Source organism: Trichomycterus rosablanca, chromosome 4, assembly GCF_030014385.1.
Source record: "Trichomycterus rosablanca isolate fTriRos1 chromosome 4, fTriRos1.hap1, whole genome shotgun sequence".
NCBI lineage: Eukaryota > Metazoa > Chordata > Actinopteri > Siluriformes > Trichomycteridae > Trichomycterus > Trichomycterus rosablanca.
The window spans coordinates 45058079-45077817 of NC_085991.1; the positions used below are offsets into that span (position 1 = coordinate 45058079).

The 19739-nt window shown below is 36.4% G+C and overlaps 1 protein-coding gene across 1 annotated transcript; it reads left to right on the plus strand.

Moving 5' to 3' along the window:
- Nucleotides 1-597: 597 nt before the first annotated feature.
- On the plus strand, nt 598-18753 carry angptl1b (angiopoietin-like 1b). Its single transcript, XM_062993384.1, has 4 exons — nt 598-1387; nt 5508-5701; nt 16006-16276; nt 18034-18753. The coding sequence occupies exons 1-4, from the start codon at nt 598-600 to the stop codon at nt 18219-18221; spliced, it is 1443 nt and encodes a 480-aa protein (XP_062849454.1). The 3' UTR covers nt 18222-18753.
- The last annotated feature ends 986 nt before the right edge of the window (nt 18754-19739 follow it).

Genomic DNA, 19739 nt, shown 5'->3' on the forward strand with positions numbered 1-19739 from the left:
ATACCAGTCCTAATACTTTTGCCCATATCTAAAAAAAACCTAATAATATAACTTCATTCAAGTTTTAAAAAATCTCATACTGATTTAAACTAAAAAAAACTAACTAATGAATAACAATCAACTATAATAAAAGTTGACAATAATATATTTTTTTCTGGTCAGGGCTGGATCGACTTGAATTATTATTTATATGTCCATGTTTCAGCTTGAAGACACTTTCTTATTCTATTTGAAAAAACTGCCTACAAGGCAACTTGATAATTTATCTTCATGGATTACTGTCAGATCCAGCCTGTCTTTATGTTTGACAACATTAAGGAACATTCCAAGCTCCAGTGTGGGGCTGGGAAACAATCCAGAGTCTTTTCCATTATATCTATTTAGACAGCTTGTTGGGCTTGAGAATATCATCAGAAATCAGAAGATATTGTTAGATTTTTTTGCATAGAAAACTTGGTTACAAACAAAGTCTAAATATGCTTGTTTTCTTCACTCAAATTACACTTAAATTTAACTCTTAACATGTTAAGAAAATCATTCATCATGTCTTTCATTTTTCAGTGACTTGGTTTGCCAGCAAGAGCCAGAGAAGTCACCATGGGCCCCAACGCCTGGAGCCTGTGGGTTCTGTTCTGTGCTTGGACATTCGAGCAAAGTGTGGCTCTGTCCCGTAAACGAAGAGGCTGGGAGGAGGATGTGGACAACGGTCCTAAAAAGTGTGCTTACACCTTCCTGGTACCTGAGCAGAAAATCACAGGACCCATTTGTGCAAGTCGTGGACCCTCACTGCCTGACAAAGACCGAGTGACACGCATGGACATTGCGGACGTTCGTGATCTGATGTCCAAGCAGCGGCGTGAGATTGACTCTCTGCGGATGGTGGTGGACGTGGACAGCAACATGGTAAGCGAGATTAAGCTAATGCGCAAGGAGTCGCGCAACATGAACTCGCGCGTCACACAGCTCTACATGCAGCTTTTGCACGAGATCATTCGGAAGAGGGACAACTCGCTGGAGCTGGCGCAGCTGGAGGGTCGCATCCTCAACGCCACGGCGGAGGCGCTGCGGCTCTCGGCCCGCTACAGGGAGCTCGAGGTGCGATTTTCCTCTCTCGCCGCTGTGGTCAATAACCAGTCGGTTCTAATCGGTGCTCTGGAAGAGAGGTGCCTACAGGGGTACGGAAATGCCAGAGAGGAGCCGCTGCCTCCACCGATGGTTCAGGTGGTTCCAGAGAACATTCCGGTGCATGTGCCCCGTTTCTTCAATGAGATCCAGAGGGACCCTGGCCAGGCTTTCCCCAGGGACAGGGGCTCCAGAGCAGGCCCAGATCCCACTGGGACTACTCTGAAACTCGATCGACCTCCGGATGGCAACTTTAGCTTTGAAGGTAATGAGAAACAGCTGGCATGGCAAGTTCACTCTGGCTTAGTCAGTGAAAAACAAGTTACTGTGGTCATCCATTCTTTAAGAAATCAATTTGGTTTTTATAAAACAATAGAGTCATTTAGAAGAATGTTCATCTGTAGGCAGTAAAATCTTCAACTTGCTGAGTCCCAGACATGAAACCAGAGAGCTTGCACATTCCACAATTCTTTTTCTGACCACTAACCACAAAGTATGTTACATACATCCTAAATCACCTTTCAGGATATTTTACCAACCATTCAGCACAATTTTTAGACACTACGTCCACAAGTGCGGGGATTGTTTTTCAGTTCCAGATGAACAAGATTTGCCTTCTGTGCACTTAAAGGGGGGTGTCAGTGATTTTCAGTTCCATTAATGACAACAATAAAATACAAAAAGTCAAAAGTTAACATTAATTCATAAAAGACACGCGCATCAGTGATTTCTGCTACTGTTCTGGGGGTGCGTTTTCCAAAATGTTTGTAACACTAAGTACTTCATAACCTCGTACTTAAAAACAATCTTAAATTTAAGAGTGTTTTCCAAAATCCTACCTAACTAACCTAGTACTTTTTCTTCCTCCCAATCTAGTCGTATCCAATTACTCGATTGCATTATGCTTCCTCTCTACTCATGCTGATTCCCACTGCTGATTGAGGAGAGCAAGACTGTCACACACCCACTCCGACACGTGTGCAGTAGCCGACTGCATCTTTTCACCTGCATGAGGCTAGTGCATATGCGGATCAGCTTTGTGTACGGAGAGCCACACCCTGATCAACGCATTATTCGCCGACTCTGTGCAGGCACCATCAACCAGCCAGCAGAGGTCGTAATTGCACCTGTTATGAGGTCCCTATCCGGCTTCCCACCCTGTATGAACAACAGCCAATCGTTGTTCATGTAGCCACCCAGCCCAGCCGGATGACAGAGATGTCAGCTCTGGTGTGCTAGCATGTTCTACCCCTGTGCCACCTGAGTGGCCACTAACGTAGTACTTAAACTTGTTTGTAAACTTAAGAGTAGTCTGACCCATTCGTAAGTACTTCTTAACTTGACGTTTGCATGCACAAAAAATGATAAATGCAGCAAATTTGCTTTTAAAAACTCTGCACTGGTTCTATGCACGGCAACAGCACCTTTATAAAAAATACACTTATAAGCAGTGATGCCACTTCATTTTAAGAATTACCAAGACCTTGCCACAAAAATCCCAATATTGTACTAAAAATCCCAAGTAACTGAAAAATATAATGTATTTTCACAAAAACAAAAATCTGGAGTTAACTGACAAGGAAAAAGCTGGATTATTATCAGTATTAATATTTACAAATTGCAGTATTACAAAGAAAACAATAATTGACGCAGATTTATTCCTGCAATCTATCACAACAATGACCAAAAAACAGAAGTAAAATGCACAAAGAACATCGTGACGTCATGTTCTCATGTCCGAGAAAATGTGAGCAAGTAAAGAAGTAAATGTACAGCAGCTGTAGAAATAGTCAGTGACAACCAAAGGTTATTATTTAGTAGCAGTAAGCTTTGTCATTCCTTATTTATGACTGTAGGCCATAAAATTGCATGCAGATTTTAATTGCTTAGGTGCAAATTAAAAATCCCAAGATTACTTAGCAAAATCCCCAAATCCCAAGATTTTGGAAAAAATCCCAAGGAGTGGCAACACTGTTTATAAGCCTATTTATAGGATAAATATGCAATAGATAGGAATCGCAAATGTAATGTTTTCATGCTTTGTATATCAGTAATTTAAAGACCTATTGTTATTATGTTTAAAAATAATTTGCTTTAATGAATTGTTGGCTTTTTGTGATATAATGAGAAATTGTATGCTAACGATGATTCAGTTTTCGACTGCCGGTGCCTTTCCAGCAGAGATGCAGAACTACATAAAACTCATTTGTAATTTCTTAAAAGGGCTTAAGAAAGGCGCCCAGATGGTGCAGCGGGATAATCCTCTAGCACACCAATGCCGAGATTCTGAACTCCATGGTTGGAAGCTCGGTGTTGCCACTGGTCAGCTGGGTGCCATCTAGCGGGCATAATTGGCAGTGCCTGCAGCAGACACGAATTGGGCACCATGTCTGCTAGGGGGCGGGATGACCGGACTATGTGGGTGGTATCTTCAAATGCTGTGTAAGGACCAGGGGCGTAACTACGGGGGGGCAGTTGCACTGGGGCCCATGGCAGGGGGGTGCCCCTCCACGATATGAACTCAACCACTCACCTCACTGCCCCCCCATTGGCTGCACTCGCCAGGTCATTATTATTATATTATTATATTATATTATATTTCGTTAAGTAAAATTAAAATAACTAAAACTGTGCATAAAAAAATACCAGAGCCAGGAATTTGGACTTGACGTCTATTGTAGATGATTTTGCTTAGCGCAAGACACGCCACATGAACTTCTGAGTGAGTACCTTTAATTCATTCTGATCAGCATATATATATATATATATATATATATATATATATATACAGTATATATATATATATATACAGTATATATGGAATTTGTTGCACTGGGGCCCATGAGCTCCTAGTTACGCCACTGGTAAGGACCCGGATTAGCAGATAAAAACACCAGTGCTGAGTGCATGGGCGAAAAGAACACGTCGTTCTTAAAGTTGTTTGTAGATCAGTCATTAACAGAAAACACACCCCTGAACTTGAACTGTCTTAACTATATAGCAAATAATTGGTAAAAAAAAATACAATTTGATAATTGTTTTAGTAATTATATGTATTTGTTGCTAATGTATGAATGGCTAAAGCTGGTATCTGCCCTGTGACCTTATACTTATGGATAATTTGACTGCCCTCAATAAAGTACATAGAACTCTTCTCTTGCCAAGGTTCAGAACAAACCCCAAACTGTTACTATATGCTGAGTGGAAATTCGCTTAAATTGTCAGACGTAATTCAGAAACCACCAACTAACATAAATTAGACACTCCTGAAACTTGGGTGATATTGTCCATAGTAAAGCAAGCTGTGCATTGCCAAGTGCATAAAGGAAGCTTCTACTTCAAAATCTCCTTATAGTTTGACAGTTAAAAAGCAGGAATATGTTAGCTAAACAACAGCTTGCTTGACTGTGAACAGTGTCATCCATGTTCCGACAGCTTTTGATTTATGTTTATTTAGTGGTTCCTAAATTACAAAACTCAAATAAATTTTACTTTAGAACCTTGGCAAATAATGTTTTATGTACTTCTTAACTTGGTACAATCATATTAGCCCCTTTAATCTGGACACAGAGAAGTCATCAGCCATAGTTTAAAACTTAAATTGCTTCCTAGATTTGTGATTTGCAATGCAAATTTAAAATTTAATACATTTATTAGAAATTATAAGTATTTGTTAGTAATGCATGAATGACTAAAGCTGGTATCTTCCCTGTGTCCTTATAAATATGGATAATTGAACTGCCCTCATTACAGTACATAGAACTCTTCTCTTGCCAAGACTGAGAACAAACCCCAAACTGTTACTATATGCTGAGTGGAAATTCACTTAAATTGTCAGACGTAATTCAAAAACCACCAAAAACAGGTCTTCTATGAGTTAGACGCTCATGTAACTCGGGGGACATTATCCACAGTAAAGCAAGCTGTGCAATGCCAAGGGCTTAGAGGCGAAAGATGCTCCTGCTTCAAAATCACCACCCTATAGCTCAACAGTAAGAAAGCCAATCTGGTAGCAACAAACATTGATTTGATGTTTGATGCGAACGTTAACTGGCCTGTGTGGAACGTAGCTCTGGGCCTGGTTCTGTTTTATTTAATACATCATGATTAGATAAATACATGCTGATTAGATAAATATGTTGTGTAAGTGTCCTTAATAACATAGCTGGTTAGTCAACATGCATACCTGATCCAGTTTCTGTAACAAACCTTCACCTAAAACAGTCAATATCTTTAAAAAAATATGTTTCATTTACCTTTAGGACACTTTATGGCCCCGAATACATACGTTTGTATTTCCAAACACCAGTAATAAAAAACTAGAAATAAATGAAACTGGTAACTAAACAGATTTTGTGCTGTGTGTGCTGTCCTTGCTTTTTGAGGTCCTTACCGTGACTGCCTTCATGCAACGCAGGCTGGTCATGCCACCAGTGGAATATACCTTTTAAAACCAGACGGAAGTGAGAGGCCGATACAAGCCTGGTGCGAACACGATCTAGACAACGGAGGCTGGACCCTCATCCAGAGACGGAAGGATGGATCTGTTAACTTTTTCAGAGACTGGGAGAGTTATAAGGTGAAGTTCACTGTCACTGTTTTAAAAATGAACAAAATTTTTTTTACTCAGCTGTTACAGAAGAAGGTACAGCACTAAATGGAACTCGATGGAGCCACAACTGAGCACATGTAGGATGCAGCTAATCATGCACATAAATTACATTGCCTCACTGAGAAATTATTTTAGGGTGATGTGCCTTTGATTAAGTCAATCATAAATCCTTATAAAACCCCAAATCAGAAAAAGTAGGGACAGCATGGAAAATGCAAATAATAAAAACACAGAGTTTCTTACATTTACTTTGACTTTTATTTGATTGCAGACAGGATGAACCTGAGATATTTCATGTTTTATCTGCTCAGCTTAATTTTATTTATTAGTAATCATCCATTCCTGCATTTCAAAAGTTGGGACAGTAAAGCATTTACCACTTTGTATTGTTGCCATTCCTTTTCACCACACTTAAAAGATGTTTTGGCACCGAGGAGACCAAGTGATTTAGTGTTTCAGCTTTTATTTTGTCCCATTCTTCCTGCAAACACGTCTTAAGATGTGCAACAGTACGGGGTCGTCAGTGTCACATTTTTTTTATTTTTATTCTCCACACATTCTCTATTGGGGACAGGTCAGGACTGCAGGCAGGCCAGTCCAGTACACGTACCCTCTTCTTCCACAGCCATGCTGTGCCAGTAATGTGTACAGCATGTGGTTTATGTGGTTCATTTGAAAAATGTCCCTGGAAAAGATGACGGCATTTTTATTAAATTAAAAATTAGCTAAATTAAATTAAATTAGCTAACCCTAATTTTCTCACACATTTGTTGACAAACTGGAGATCCTCTGATCATCTTTGCTCATCAAAGACACAGCCTTTCCTGGATGCTGCTTTTGTACCTATTCATGATTACAATCACCTGTTTGGAATCACATTATTATTTAGTTTTTTCACCTCATTACTAGCCCTAAATTGCCCCTGTCCCAACTTTTTTTGGAACGTGTTGCAGGAATGGATGTTTATTAACAAATGAAATGAAGTTGAGCAGATAAAACATGAAACATCTCAGGTTCATCCTGTATGTCATCAAATAAAAGTCAAAGTAAATGTGAGGAACACTGCATTTGTATTTTATTTGCATTTTTGGTCCCACTTTAAAATAAGGCTACCTTTATAAAGGGTTTATAAAGGGTTTATAAAGGGTTAATAAACTGTTTATTAAGGGTTATTAAATAGGTTGTAAATGCCTTATAAGTCATTAATAAGCTGTTATAAAGCATGAATAGAAAGGGCAACCGGAGTGTCACTTGCCAAATAGTGATCCTACATCATTGCAAAATAGTGAACCCACATCAATCTGTAATGTTAAACCTCAGATCTTGTCAGATACTTATCTAGCTTTGTCTTCTCTATCAGTCAGCATTAAACCTGTCAGCGTCATCACGTTAATAAGTTTAACCATTTAACCACCATGTTTAACCATTTAACCACCAACAGGATGCCTTTTTTAGTCATTAAAAATAATGCGACGAACATCAACATATGAAATGACTAAATTCACATTCTAAGGTCTTATTTATTTTTACCTTGACATTTTCAGCATACTGACATCTTCCTCATGGTTGCCACAGGTTCTGGTTTGCTGCAGGTCACTCTCAGATATCTGTGACCTATCTAAACCATCTTAAACTTATTTTAAAGTGTAACACACTTCACCATTTGTTAATGAGTTATTAACATTTATAACTGCAAAACAGGAGCCTTATTTTAAAGTGTAACACACTTCACCATTTGTTAATGAGTTACTAACACTTATAACTGCAAAACAGGAGCCTTATTTTAAAGTGTAACACACTTCACCATTTGTTAATGAGTTATTAACATTTATAACTGCAAAACAGGAGCCTTATTTTAAAGTGTAACACACTTCACCATTTGTTAATGAGTTATTAACACTTATAACTGCAAAACAGGAGCCTTATATTTAAGTGTAACACACTTCACCATTTGTTAATGAGTTACTAACACTTATAACTGCAAAACAGGAGCCTTATATTAAAGTGTAACACACTTCACCATTTGTTAATGAGTTACTAACACTTATAACTGCAAAACAGGAGCCTTATATTAAAGTGTAACACACTTCACCATTTGTTAATGAGTTACTAACACTTATAACTGCAAAACAGGAGCCTTATTTTAAAGTGTAACACACTTCACCATTTGTTAATGAGTTACTAACACTTATAACTGTAAAAAAGGAGCCTTATATTAAAGTGTAACACACTTCACCATTTGTTAATGAGTTACTAACACTTATAACTGCAAAACAGGAGCCTTATTTTAAAGTGTAACACACTTCACCATTTGTTAATGAGTTATTAACACTTATAACTGCAAAACAGGATCCTTATTTTAAAGTGTAACACACTTCACCATTTGTTAATGAGTTATTAACACTTATAACTGCAAAACAGGAGCCTTATTTTAAAGTGTAACACACTTCACCATTTGTTAATGAGTTACTAACACTTATAACTGCAAAACAGGAGCCTTATATTAAAGTGTAACACACTTCACCATTTGTTAATGAGTTATTAACACTTATAACTGCAAAACAGGAGCCTTATTTTAAAGTGTAACACACTTCACCATTTGTTAATGAGTTATTAACACTTATAACTGCAAAACAGGAGCCTTATTTTAAAGTGTAACACACTTCACCATTTGTTAATGAGTTATTAACACTTATAACTGCAAAACAGTAGCCTTATTTTAAAGTGTAACACACTTCACCATTTGTTAATGAGTTATTAACACTTATAACTGCAAAACAGGAGCCTTATTTTAAAGTGTAACACACTTCACCATTTGTTAATGAGTTATTAACACTTATAACTGCAAAACAGGAGCCTTATTTTAAAGTGTAACACACTTCACCATTTGTTAATGAGTTATTAACACTTATAACTGCAAAACAGGAGCCTTATTTTAAAGTGTAACACACTTCACCATTTGTTAATGAGTTACTAACACTTATAACTGCAAAACAGGAGCCTTATTTTAAAGTGTAACACACTTCACCATTTGTTAATGAGTTATTAACACTTATAACTGCTTCACTTCACACTTCACCATTTGTTAATGAGTTATTAACACTTATAACTGCAAAACAGGAGCCTTATTTTAAAGTGTAACACACTTCACCATTTGTTAATGAGTTATTAACACTTATAACTGCAAAACAGGAGCCTTATTTTAAAGTGTAACACACTTCACCATTTGTTAATGAGTTATTAACACTTATAACTGCAAAACAGGAGCCTTATTTTAAAGTGTAACACACTTCACCATTTGTTAATGAGTTACTAACACTTATAACTGCAAAACAGGAGCCTTATTTTAAAGTGTAACACACTTCACCATTTGTTAATGAGTTACTAACACTTATAACTGCAAAACAGGAGCCTTATTTTAAAGTGTAACACACTTCACCATTTGTTAATGAGTTACTAACACTTATAACTGCAAAACAGGAGCCTTATTTTAAAGTGTAACACACTTCACCATTTGTTAATGAGTTAACACTTATAACTGCAAAACAGGAGCCTTATTTTAAAGTGTAACACACTTCACCATTTGTTAATGAGTTATTAACACTTATAACTGCAAAACAGGAGCCTTATTTTAAAGTGTAACACACTTCACCATTTGTTAATGAGTTACTAACACTTATAACTGCAAAACAGGAGCCTTATATTAAAGTGTAACACACTTCACCATTTGTTAATGAGTTATTAACACTTATAACTGCAAAACAGGAGCCTTATTTTAAAGTGTAACACACTTCACCATTTGTTAATGAGTTATTAACACTTATAACTGCAAAACAGGAGCCTTATTTTAAAGTGTAACACACTTCACCATTTGTTAATGAGTTATTAACACTTATAACTGCAAAACAGGAGCCTTATTTTAAAGTGTAACACACTTCACCATTTGTTAATGAGTTATTAACACTTATAACTGCAAAACAGGAGCCTTATTTTAAAGTGTAACACACTTCACCATTTGTTAATGAGTTATTAACACTTATAACTGCAAAACAGGAGCCTTATTTTAAAGTGTAACACACTTCACCATTTGTTAATGAGTTATTAACACTTATAACTGCAAAACAGGAGCCTTATTTTAAAGTGTAACACACTTCACCATTTGTTAATGAGTTATTAACACTTATAACTGCAAAACAGGAGCCTTATTTTAAAGTGTAACACACTTCACCATTTGTTAATGAGTTATTAACACTTATAACTGCAAAACAGGAGCCTTATTTTAAAGTGTAACACACTTCACCATTTGTTAATGAGTTACTAACACTTATAACTGCAAAACAGGAGCCTTATTTTAAAGTGTAACACACTTCACCATTTGTTAATGAGTTACTAACACTTATAACTGCAAAACAGGAGCCTTATTTTAAAGTGTAACACACTTCACCATTTGTTAATGAGTTACTAACACTTATAACTGCAAAACAGGAGCCTTATTTTAAAGTGTAACACACTTCACCATTTGTTAATGAGTTATTAACACTTATAACTGCAAAACAGGATCCTTATTTTAAAGTGTAACACACTTCACCATTTGTTAATGAGTTATTAACACTTATAACTGCAAAACAGGAGCCTTATTTTAAAGTGTAACACACTTCACCATTTGTTAATGAGTTATTAACACTTATAACTGCAAAACAGGAGCCTTATTTTAAAGTGTAACACACTTCACCATTTGTTAATGAGTTATTAACACTTATAACTGCAAAACAGGAGCCTTATTTTAAAGTGTAACACACTTCACTATTTGTTAATGAGTTATTAACACTTATAACTGCAAAACAGGAGCCTTATTGTAAAGTGCAAAACACATCATTTATTTACAAACATTATTACAAACTTTAACATTTAGCTAATATAAGAAATACATTATGAAAATGCACACTGAAAAAGCTTTTTGTCCTTGAACTAATGTCCAAGTGGCCCATCTTTTGTCTTTGACTCCCAGCATTCCAAAGACCCATTTCTTCCTTCTCCGCATTTTTCCAAACCGTCCTCATGCATCCTAAAAAAAGGTGAATGATCAATTTAGTGTACACAAATTACAGAAAATATAGGAAATCTTGCTTCAATGATTTTAGTTAATGAAGTGAACATCTACATGATATTGTTATTAGTATATTTCTAGTACATGTATCCACTTCAAAATTTTACACAATGTGTTTTGTCTTTTTATTTATAAATATGAACAAAAATTTATGTATTTATAAGCATGATTTATTTATTAAGATTTTAACGTCTTATTTTTCACACTTTTGGTTACAGTCATGACAGGAACGGTAGTTACTCTTTACACAAGATTACATACACACTCATGGACAATTTTGTATCTTCAGTTCACCTAACTGGCATGTTTTTAGACTGTGGGAGAAAACCAGAGCTTATTGCATCTATCCTGCAGTTTAAATAAATCATACATGTTTACAGGTGAGACAAATATATTATTTTAAAGAGTGCTTACCTGTTTGTGAGTGAATCTTAGCAGAGATCATATGGTACCATCTGCTTGTAGCCGATTTAGGCGAGAAAAAAACAAACAAAAGATTTTGGCGCTAGGACGCAAAGATCCAATCACAGACGATGTTATACAAACATCCAATCACAGGCAGACTTACTGATCCGCGCGCTATCGTCTCCTCCGGGTTTGACAGCTGATTAAAGAAGAGTTATGGATGATGTAAATGGAAAAGAATCGTGTTCCTCTGCTGCCAGTTTCAAAGGCTTCAACAGATGAGCGAGAAAGTAAGTTTTACGTTATTTTACGTCTATTTATCAGCTAATTCAACTATTCAGATAATCTAACGTTACCTCACCTTACGTGGCTGTGTAGCATCCAGCTTGCAAATTAGTTTAATTGTAAATCAGTGCATGTACATAGTCAACCGAAACATAGTCAAAACTAATAATATGTAACAAGTGTATATACATGCAGTAATAATTACAGTTTAATTTAGGTTACCTGATAATACTCCACATTTTTGAGCATAGATCTGTTAAAAAATAAGTTATATATGTATGCATTTATGATTACAGAATGAGTTAAATTGCCAAAACGGATCATTTTTACCATATACCTGGTTCAAACTTGGTGTTCACACCTGTCAGACACTATAGAAGAGAATCAGTTCGAATGAAAGATATATTTTAAGCTCCAATCAAGATACAGGCCCAATATTGTTGTATATCACAAAGAATCACGATGAAAACTATACAATTAAATACAATGCATTTAAACAAAATCTAAACTGAAAAAAAATCTAAAACATACAAACTGAAAGCATATTATTATTACTACTATTATTGTTGTTTTTGAACCATGAAACCTTCGAAGAACCTTTTGCATGACAAAGGATTTCTATATAGCACCAAAAGAGTTCTTCTATTGGTACAAGCTTGACCTCATAACAATAGGAGTTGCATTTACAATTGCTACCGATTATGTTTCTTTTTAATTCAAGTCTAATTTATTTATATAGCTATATATATATATATATATATATATATATATATATATATATATATATATATATATATATATATTGTATTTTTGCTATTTTATATTGCTAAAATCTTGAGAATGGATTGATTCTGGAATTTTTTTGTTGAGTTTAAATTAGGGTTTCTGAGTCAGAACTGATTCTGAATTGAGAACTGATTTTGGCTTAATTAATACATGATATCGAATTAGACAGTAGATGTTCTGTCATTCTAATTGTTATAACTCTTGTTTTTTTTTAAGGCTCAGCCTCTGATATAACCCATACTGCAACAGTGCTTAACAAGGAGAAACAAGAAGTGAACTGTCTGAAGAAGTTGGAATGCCAGAAGAAGAGTACTCGAATGGTCATCCTGGCTTGGCTCTTGTCATACTGATGGGCCACTTGGACATTTGTTCAAAGACAAAAAGCTTTTTCAGTGTGCATTTTTAGATTGTATTTCTTATATTAGCTAAATGTTATTGTTTGTAATAATGTTTGTAAATAAATGATGTGTTTTGCACTTTACAATAAGGCTCCTGTTTTGCAGTTATAAGTGTTAATAACTCATTAACAAATGGTGAAGTGTGTTACACTTTAAAATAAGGCTCCTGTTTTGCAGTTATAAGTGTTAATAACTCATTAACAAATGGTGAAGTGTGTTACACTTTAAAATAAGGCTCCTGTTTTGCAGTTATAAGTGTTAGTAACTCATTAACAAATGGTGAAGTGTGTTACACTTTAAAATAAGGCTCCTGTTTTGCAGTTATAAGTGTTAATAACTCATTAACAAATGGTGAAGTGTGTTACACTTTAAAATAAGGCTCCTGTTTTGCAGTTATAAGTGTTAATAACTCATTAACAAATGGTGAAGTGTGTTACACTTTAAAATAAGGCTCCTGTTTTGCAGTTATAAGTGTTAGTAACTCATTAACAAATGGTGAAGTGTGTTACACTTTAAAATAAGGCTCCTGTTTTGCAGTTATAAGTGTTAATAACTCATTAACAAATGGTGAAGTGTGTTACACTTTAAAATAAGGATCCTGTTTTGCAGTTATAAGTGTTAGTAACTCATTAACAAATAGTGAAGTGTGTTACACTTTAAAATAAGGCTCCTGTTTTGCAGTTATAAGTGTTAGTAACTCATTAACAAATGGTGAAGTGTGTTACACTTTAAAATAAGGCTCCTGTTTTGCAGTTATAAGTGTTAGTAACTCATTAACAAATGGTGGAGTGTGTTACACTTTAAAATAAGGCTCCTGTTTTGCAGTTATAAGTGTTGATAACTCATTAACTAATGGTGAAGTGTGTTACACTTTAAAATAAGGCTCCTGTTTTGCCGTTATAAGTGTTAATAACTCATTAACAAATGGTGAAGTGTGTTACACTTTAAAATAAGGCTCCTGTTTTGCAGTTATAAGTGTTAATAACTCATTAACAAATGGTGGAGTGTGTTACACTTTAAAATAAGGCTCCTGTTTTGCAGTTATAAGTGTTGATTACTCATTAACAAATGGTGAAGTGTGTTACACTTTAAAATAAGGCTCCTGTTTTGCAGTTATAAGTGTTAATAACTCATTAACAAATGGTGAAGTGTGTTACACTTTAAAATAAGGCTCCTGTTTTGCAGTTATAAATGTTAATAACTCATTAACAAATGGTGAAGTGTGTTACACTTTAAAATAAGTTTAAGATGGTTTAGATAGGTCACAGATATCTGAGAGTCACCTGCAGCAAACCAGAACCTGTGGCAACCATGAGGAAGATGTCAGTATGCTGAAAATGTCAAGGTAAAAATAAATAAGACCTTAGAATGTGAATTTAGTCATTTCATATGTTGATGTTCGCCGCATTATTTTTAATGACTAAAAAAGGCATCCTGTTGGTGGTTAAATGGTTAAACATGGTGGTTAAATGGTTAAACTTATTAACGTGATGACGCTGACAGGTTTAATGCTGACTGATAGAGAAGACAAAGCTAGATAAGTATCTGACAAGATCTGAGGTTTAACATTACAGATTGATGTGGGTTCACTATTTTGCAATGATGTAGGATCACTATTTGGCAAGTGACACTCCGGTTGCCCTTTCTATTCATGCTTTATAACAGCTTATTAATGACTTATAAGGCATTTACAACCTATTTAATAACCCTTAATAAACAGTTTATTAACCCTTTATAAACCCTTTATAAAGGTAGCCTTATTTTAAAGTGGAACCGCATTTTTCATACTGTCCCAACTTTTTCTGATTTGGGGTTGTATGAAAGATTACCTTGTCTAGCTTAGCAGATGTTTAATTTACTTTAAATGTAATTTTGCATCAACCACTTTATCCTGTGGTATGTCCATTTCCACTAGAAGAAAACCAAGGCCAAAATGCCCTGGACACGGAGCCAATCCATCACAGGGCTTTGCCAGTAGTCACTGAATGTAATGAATGCAAAATAATCAAACAGAAGACTGGAGGTTAAAAGGGAAAAACTAAGCCACCTTTTGGCGCATAATTACTTTGCAATAGTTTTGAAAGGGAAGAAGAAATCATCTACAAAACCTGTTGCACATTATAATAGAAATGTAACAGTTTTTGGGAAATATAAATATTCCTATAAAAACCGCAATGTATTGTGGATGCCCAGATAAATTAACTAAGCTAATATTTACTCTTGAAATGAAATGCAAAAAAAAAACCAAAAAAAAAAACCTTGCTCTGCACTTAAAAATTAAAAAAAAAAAAAGAAAAAAGCTGGCAAGGGCAGTTGAGAACTATGAAGCTAAAAGGTGCCTCAAGAAACCGTAAGCTGTTTGTCATTATTCCAGTTACTGATGGAAAGTTCCTTGCCGAATCAACAGGGTAAAAATTCTTCTGTCTGGTTTGGAAGAAATGTGAGACACAAATTGCACTATTTGAACAAAATGAACACAAATAACAAAGACATGGTCTGGTGTATTTTTGTGATTGAAATGCAATTGCAAGAACAGTTTTGATTTGCTTATTTGCTTTAGGATGTCAGTAAACTAGCAATCAAAACATAAAAATCTTAAATGGCCAATTCTTATAATATAAAATAGTGTGAGAGTCACAGCTCAGACTAACTGGGTACTTACAGAGTACAACAAACTCCCCTTCCAAAACAGTCTGGTCTAATAGACATCTAATAAGTCTTTTTTGTTTATTTAAAAACAACATTTACTGTGATTCAGTAGAGTCCCAGAGCCTCAGACAAGTATTTACCTCCTATTCATTTTATAACCTTATATTTACATTTTATATTTCAAAACTATCAGATTTTTTTCAGAATTTATTTTGATTGCAGCGGTGTGCTCCTTGTTGAGACATTTTAGCCACCTGCTAAAATGTTTATAATCAACAATGCCAGTCTAATTAAACTTCATTTTCAGTTACATTTGGGTAATTGGATAAATGAGTAATTTAAAGGGCAATTATTTTCTCACTCAGGTCTGGTTAGTGTTGGAGCTTTTTATCATTTAAAAAGTATAATTTGTGTTTCTCAGCTTGTCTTAAATTTAATTTAGTTTAAAAACAATTAAGTGTGAGAGATATGCAACACAGTAGAAATTAGAAAGAGGGCAAATACCTGTTACAAGCAATGTAAAAACGTTATGAAAATGAACAGTTCAGATGCATTTTAAGCACAACAAATACACAAATAAATAAAAAAAGCTGAAAACTGCACCTCCTATACTGAAATGTTACTTTCTTTTTTTGCTCCAGAAAGGTTTTGGCAACATAGATGGTGAGTACTGGCTGGGTCTGGAGAACATATACAATCTCGGGAAGCAGAGTGACTACAAGTTACTGGTGGAGCTGCAGGACTGGATGGATAAGAAGGTTTATGCAGCGTACAGCAGCTTCCACCTAGAGCCTGAGAGTGAATCATACCGTCTGCGTCTGGGCACCTACCAGGGCAACGCTGGGGATTCATTAACCAGCCATAATGGCAAACAGTTCACCACACTGGATCATGACAAGGATGCCTTTGCAGGTTATTATCAATTTGTTTGTTTGTTTATTAAGATTTTAACGTCATGTTTTACACTTTGGTTACATTCATGACAGGAACGGTAGTTACTCATTACACAAGATTCATCAGTTCACAAAGGTTATATCGAACACAGTCATGGACAATTTTAGTGTCTCCAGTTCACCTCACTTGCATGTCTTTGGACTGTGGGAGGAAACCGGAGCACCCGGAGTAAACCCACGCAGACACATGAAGGGAGAACATGCAAACTCCACACAGAAAGGACCCGGACCATCCCACCTGGGGATCGAACCCAGGACCTTCTTGCTGTGAGGCGACAGTGCTACCCACTTGTTATTATCAATATAAACACACACACTATATGGACAAACGTATTGGGACAGGCTTTCTAACTATTGTGTTTTATTGGGATTTGCTTACAGGTTTAAAAAGCCAATTATGTAAAATAGTTTACATGCTTCTTAATTTGTAGCAACAGTTTTGGGAAGGCCCTTTCCTGTTCTAGCATGACCCTGCATAACCCTGTAGTAGCCCCATACAGTCCACTGTAATATGGTCCTAATTCAGCATATGGCATGTTTGTGTTAGGCTTCTCTACAAAGGTTTAAGGATGTACCAAGCTTCTTCCATTTCAGAATAATGGAGACCACTGTGGCCTGGGAACACTCAAAGCCTCAAATATTTAGCCACAATTTGATTGTGGTGATCCACAGACAGTTCCTTGGACCTTATGTCCTGACAGTGCAGTGTAAACAGTGGGCGCCTTATAGACCCAGATTTCTGCCTTTCAGCACTAGATTTTGGACCTTAGTGCTGTGCTGTTACCCACAGTAAAGGGTGCAAAAAGTGCACCAGTGTATTAAAATAGCTTTAAGAGAACTGAATCAGATGGTAAACTGATTTCAGAATAACTGATTTTATAAATTATAGCCAGTGTTAGTGCCAATGTTATTGGATTATAGCAAATGTTACTAACCTAACCCTAAACCCAGCTTTCTGCCTTTCCATACAATGTTCAAACCATTCAAATTGCAACAAATGGAATCAAATTTAGATCTAAATACATCTGAAGCACAGTTAAGGCAAAATATACCTGACAATAAACAGACAATGAATTTACACCGATCAGCCATAACATTAAAACCACGTCCTTGTTTCTACACTCACTTTGTCCACTCACTGTCCACTCTTTTAGACACTCCTACCTAGTTGGTCCACCTTGTAGATGTAAAGTCAGAGACGATCGCTCATCTATTGCTGCTGTTTGAGTTGGTCATCTTCTAGACCTTTATCAGTGGTCACAAGACGCTGCCCACGGGCCGCTGTTGGCTGGATATTTTTGGTTGGTGGACTATTCTCAGTCCAGCAGTGACAGTGAGGTGTTTTAAAACTCCAGCAGCATTGCTGTGTCTTATCCACTCATACCAGCACAACACACACTAACACACCACCACCATGTCAGTGTCACTGCAGTGCTGAGAATGATCCACCACCCAAATAATACCTGCTCTGTGGTGGTCCTGTGGGGGTCCTGACCATTGAAGAACAGCATGAAAGGGGGCTAACAAAGCATGCAGAGAAACAGATGGACTACAGTCAGTAATTGTAGAACTACAAAGTGCTTCTATATGGTAAGTGGAGCTGATTAAATGGACGATGTGTGTAGAAACAAGGAGGTGGTTTTAATGTTATGGCTGATCAGTGTATATTTGGTATTAACTCTGCCCTCTTTCCTGATTTGTCTCCTTTCATCCCAGGAAATTGCGCTCACTTTCATAAGGGCGGCTGGTGGTACAACGCGTGCGGTCAGGCCAACCTCAATGGTGTGTGGTATTCTGGAGGTGTGTATCGCAGCAAGTTCCAGGATGGAATCTTCTGGGCAGACTATGGCGGAGGCTTTTACTCTATGAAATCTGTGCGCATGTTGATCAGGCCCATCGACTGAAACAAGAATAAAGCTTCCTGTCATCGTCATTACCATAAACATGAAATGACAAAGCTGGCACAGTTGGGATGGGGAAAGCCTGATTTTAAAGAACCTAAATGTCAGGAAAAGAAGAACTCAGAAGCTCAGCTCTTTGGACATACCTCCCTCAGCACTTAATAAACTGTATCATGGTCAAAAACCAAATGCAAAAGTCTGTGCTTCATTTACAGTTCAGTTAAAAGTCACTAGGCTTATTTTGCTCTGATGTGCTGTAAAAATGGTGTTGCTTTGTTTAATTCAAATTTGCTTGACCAAAGGAAAGAAACATTGTGTAACCAAAAATGCACATAGATATTCTGGCTTTAATTCACCAAAGCCGAAGGGACATCATAAACTGAATTTACAACTTCCTGCTGGCAAGGAGTAGAACAAATCCTGGAAGAAGGTAATGTAAATAATAAAATCACTGATCTTTTACATTCTAGTACTGTTTTTATATAGCTACAATTTGTAGAGTGTGTTAATCGTGCTTCAATTCTGCAGAATAAAAAAGTGCAATTTATTTTCCTCTGCTTGTTATATTCGATGGATCCTTAGAGCTCTCACAGAGCTTCTCACACTTGATGCACATGTTTTATTGTTTTTACTATCTGGAATGGGGGAAGATTTGAGCTGGGGGCTATCAACACAAAGACATTTTTATTATTATTAAAAAGTATTAATGGCTAAAAATAAGCATAAGAGGTTAAATAGATGTAGGGAGCAGAACATATAGACTGTTTAATACAGCACACGATCAGGGATGCAATGTGAAGGTGTGAGTGAACCAAGAGACAATTGTCAACCAACAATAACGAGGCATGATACAGTTGATTTGAGTACAATATCAATAACCCAGAACACAGAGGACGTTACTTTATGCCTAGTTCACACTACACAAATTTTGCCCTGATTTTTGCTCGCCGACTGGTCGCCGCTAGACGTGCCGTCTCAGAAGCAACTCGGTGTTCGTTTGGGGATCAAAACTCGGCTCTCAATCGCTATGTGTGAACTGTTCAATGACTTGATCTGAGCGGCTCGCCCGCTCACTGAAAAAAGATATCTAGCATGCTAAATATCTGGATCAGTTGGCCGATTGGCAATGAGTGCGGTGTCGAACTACAGCCAATGAGAACGCAAGATACAGGGTGAGGGGAAACCCAGGGACGGAGTTGTAAAAACGTGGCACAGGGGCATAATATAGTTTCTATCAGAATACATCGTCCACACCAAACCATAATACCAATGCTGCATTGCAAGTAAAATATTTATTAACCTCCAATTCACTCCAGAATGGATAATCCCTGCTGGTCACGTAGCCCAATCCACTCAGATTCATTTATTTGTCCTCTTGTCTTTTACACTGCACATCAGCGCACAAACAACTTTGATCTCTCCCTTATTGTTGACATGCATTTTTGGACAGGGTATCGTTAAACCCCTCATCACTTCTCACGTTTGTTTTCGTGACAAAAACGTAGTTTGGGAGACCTCATC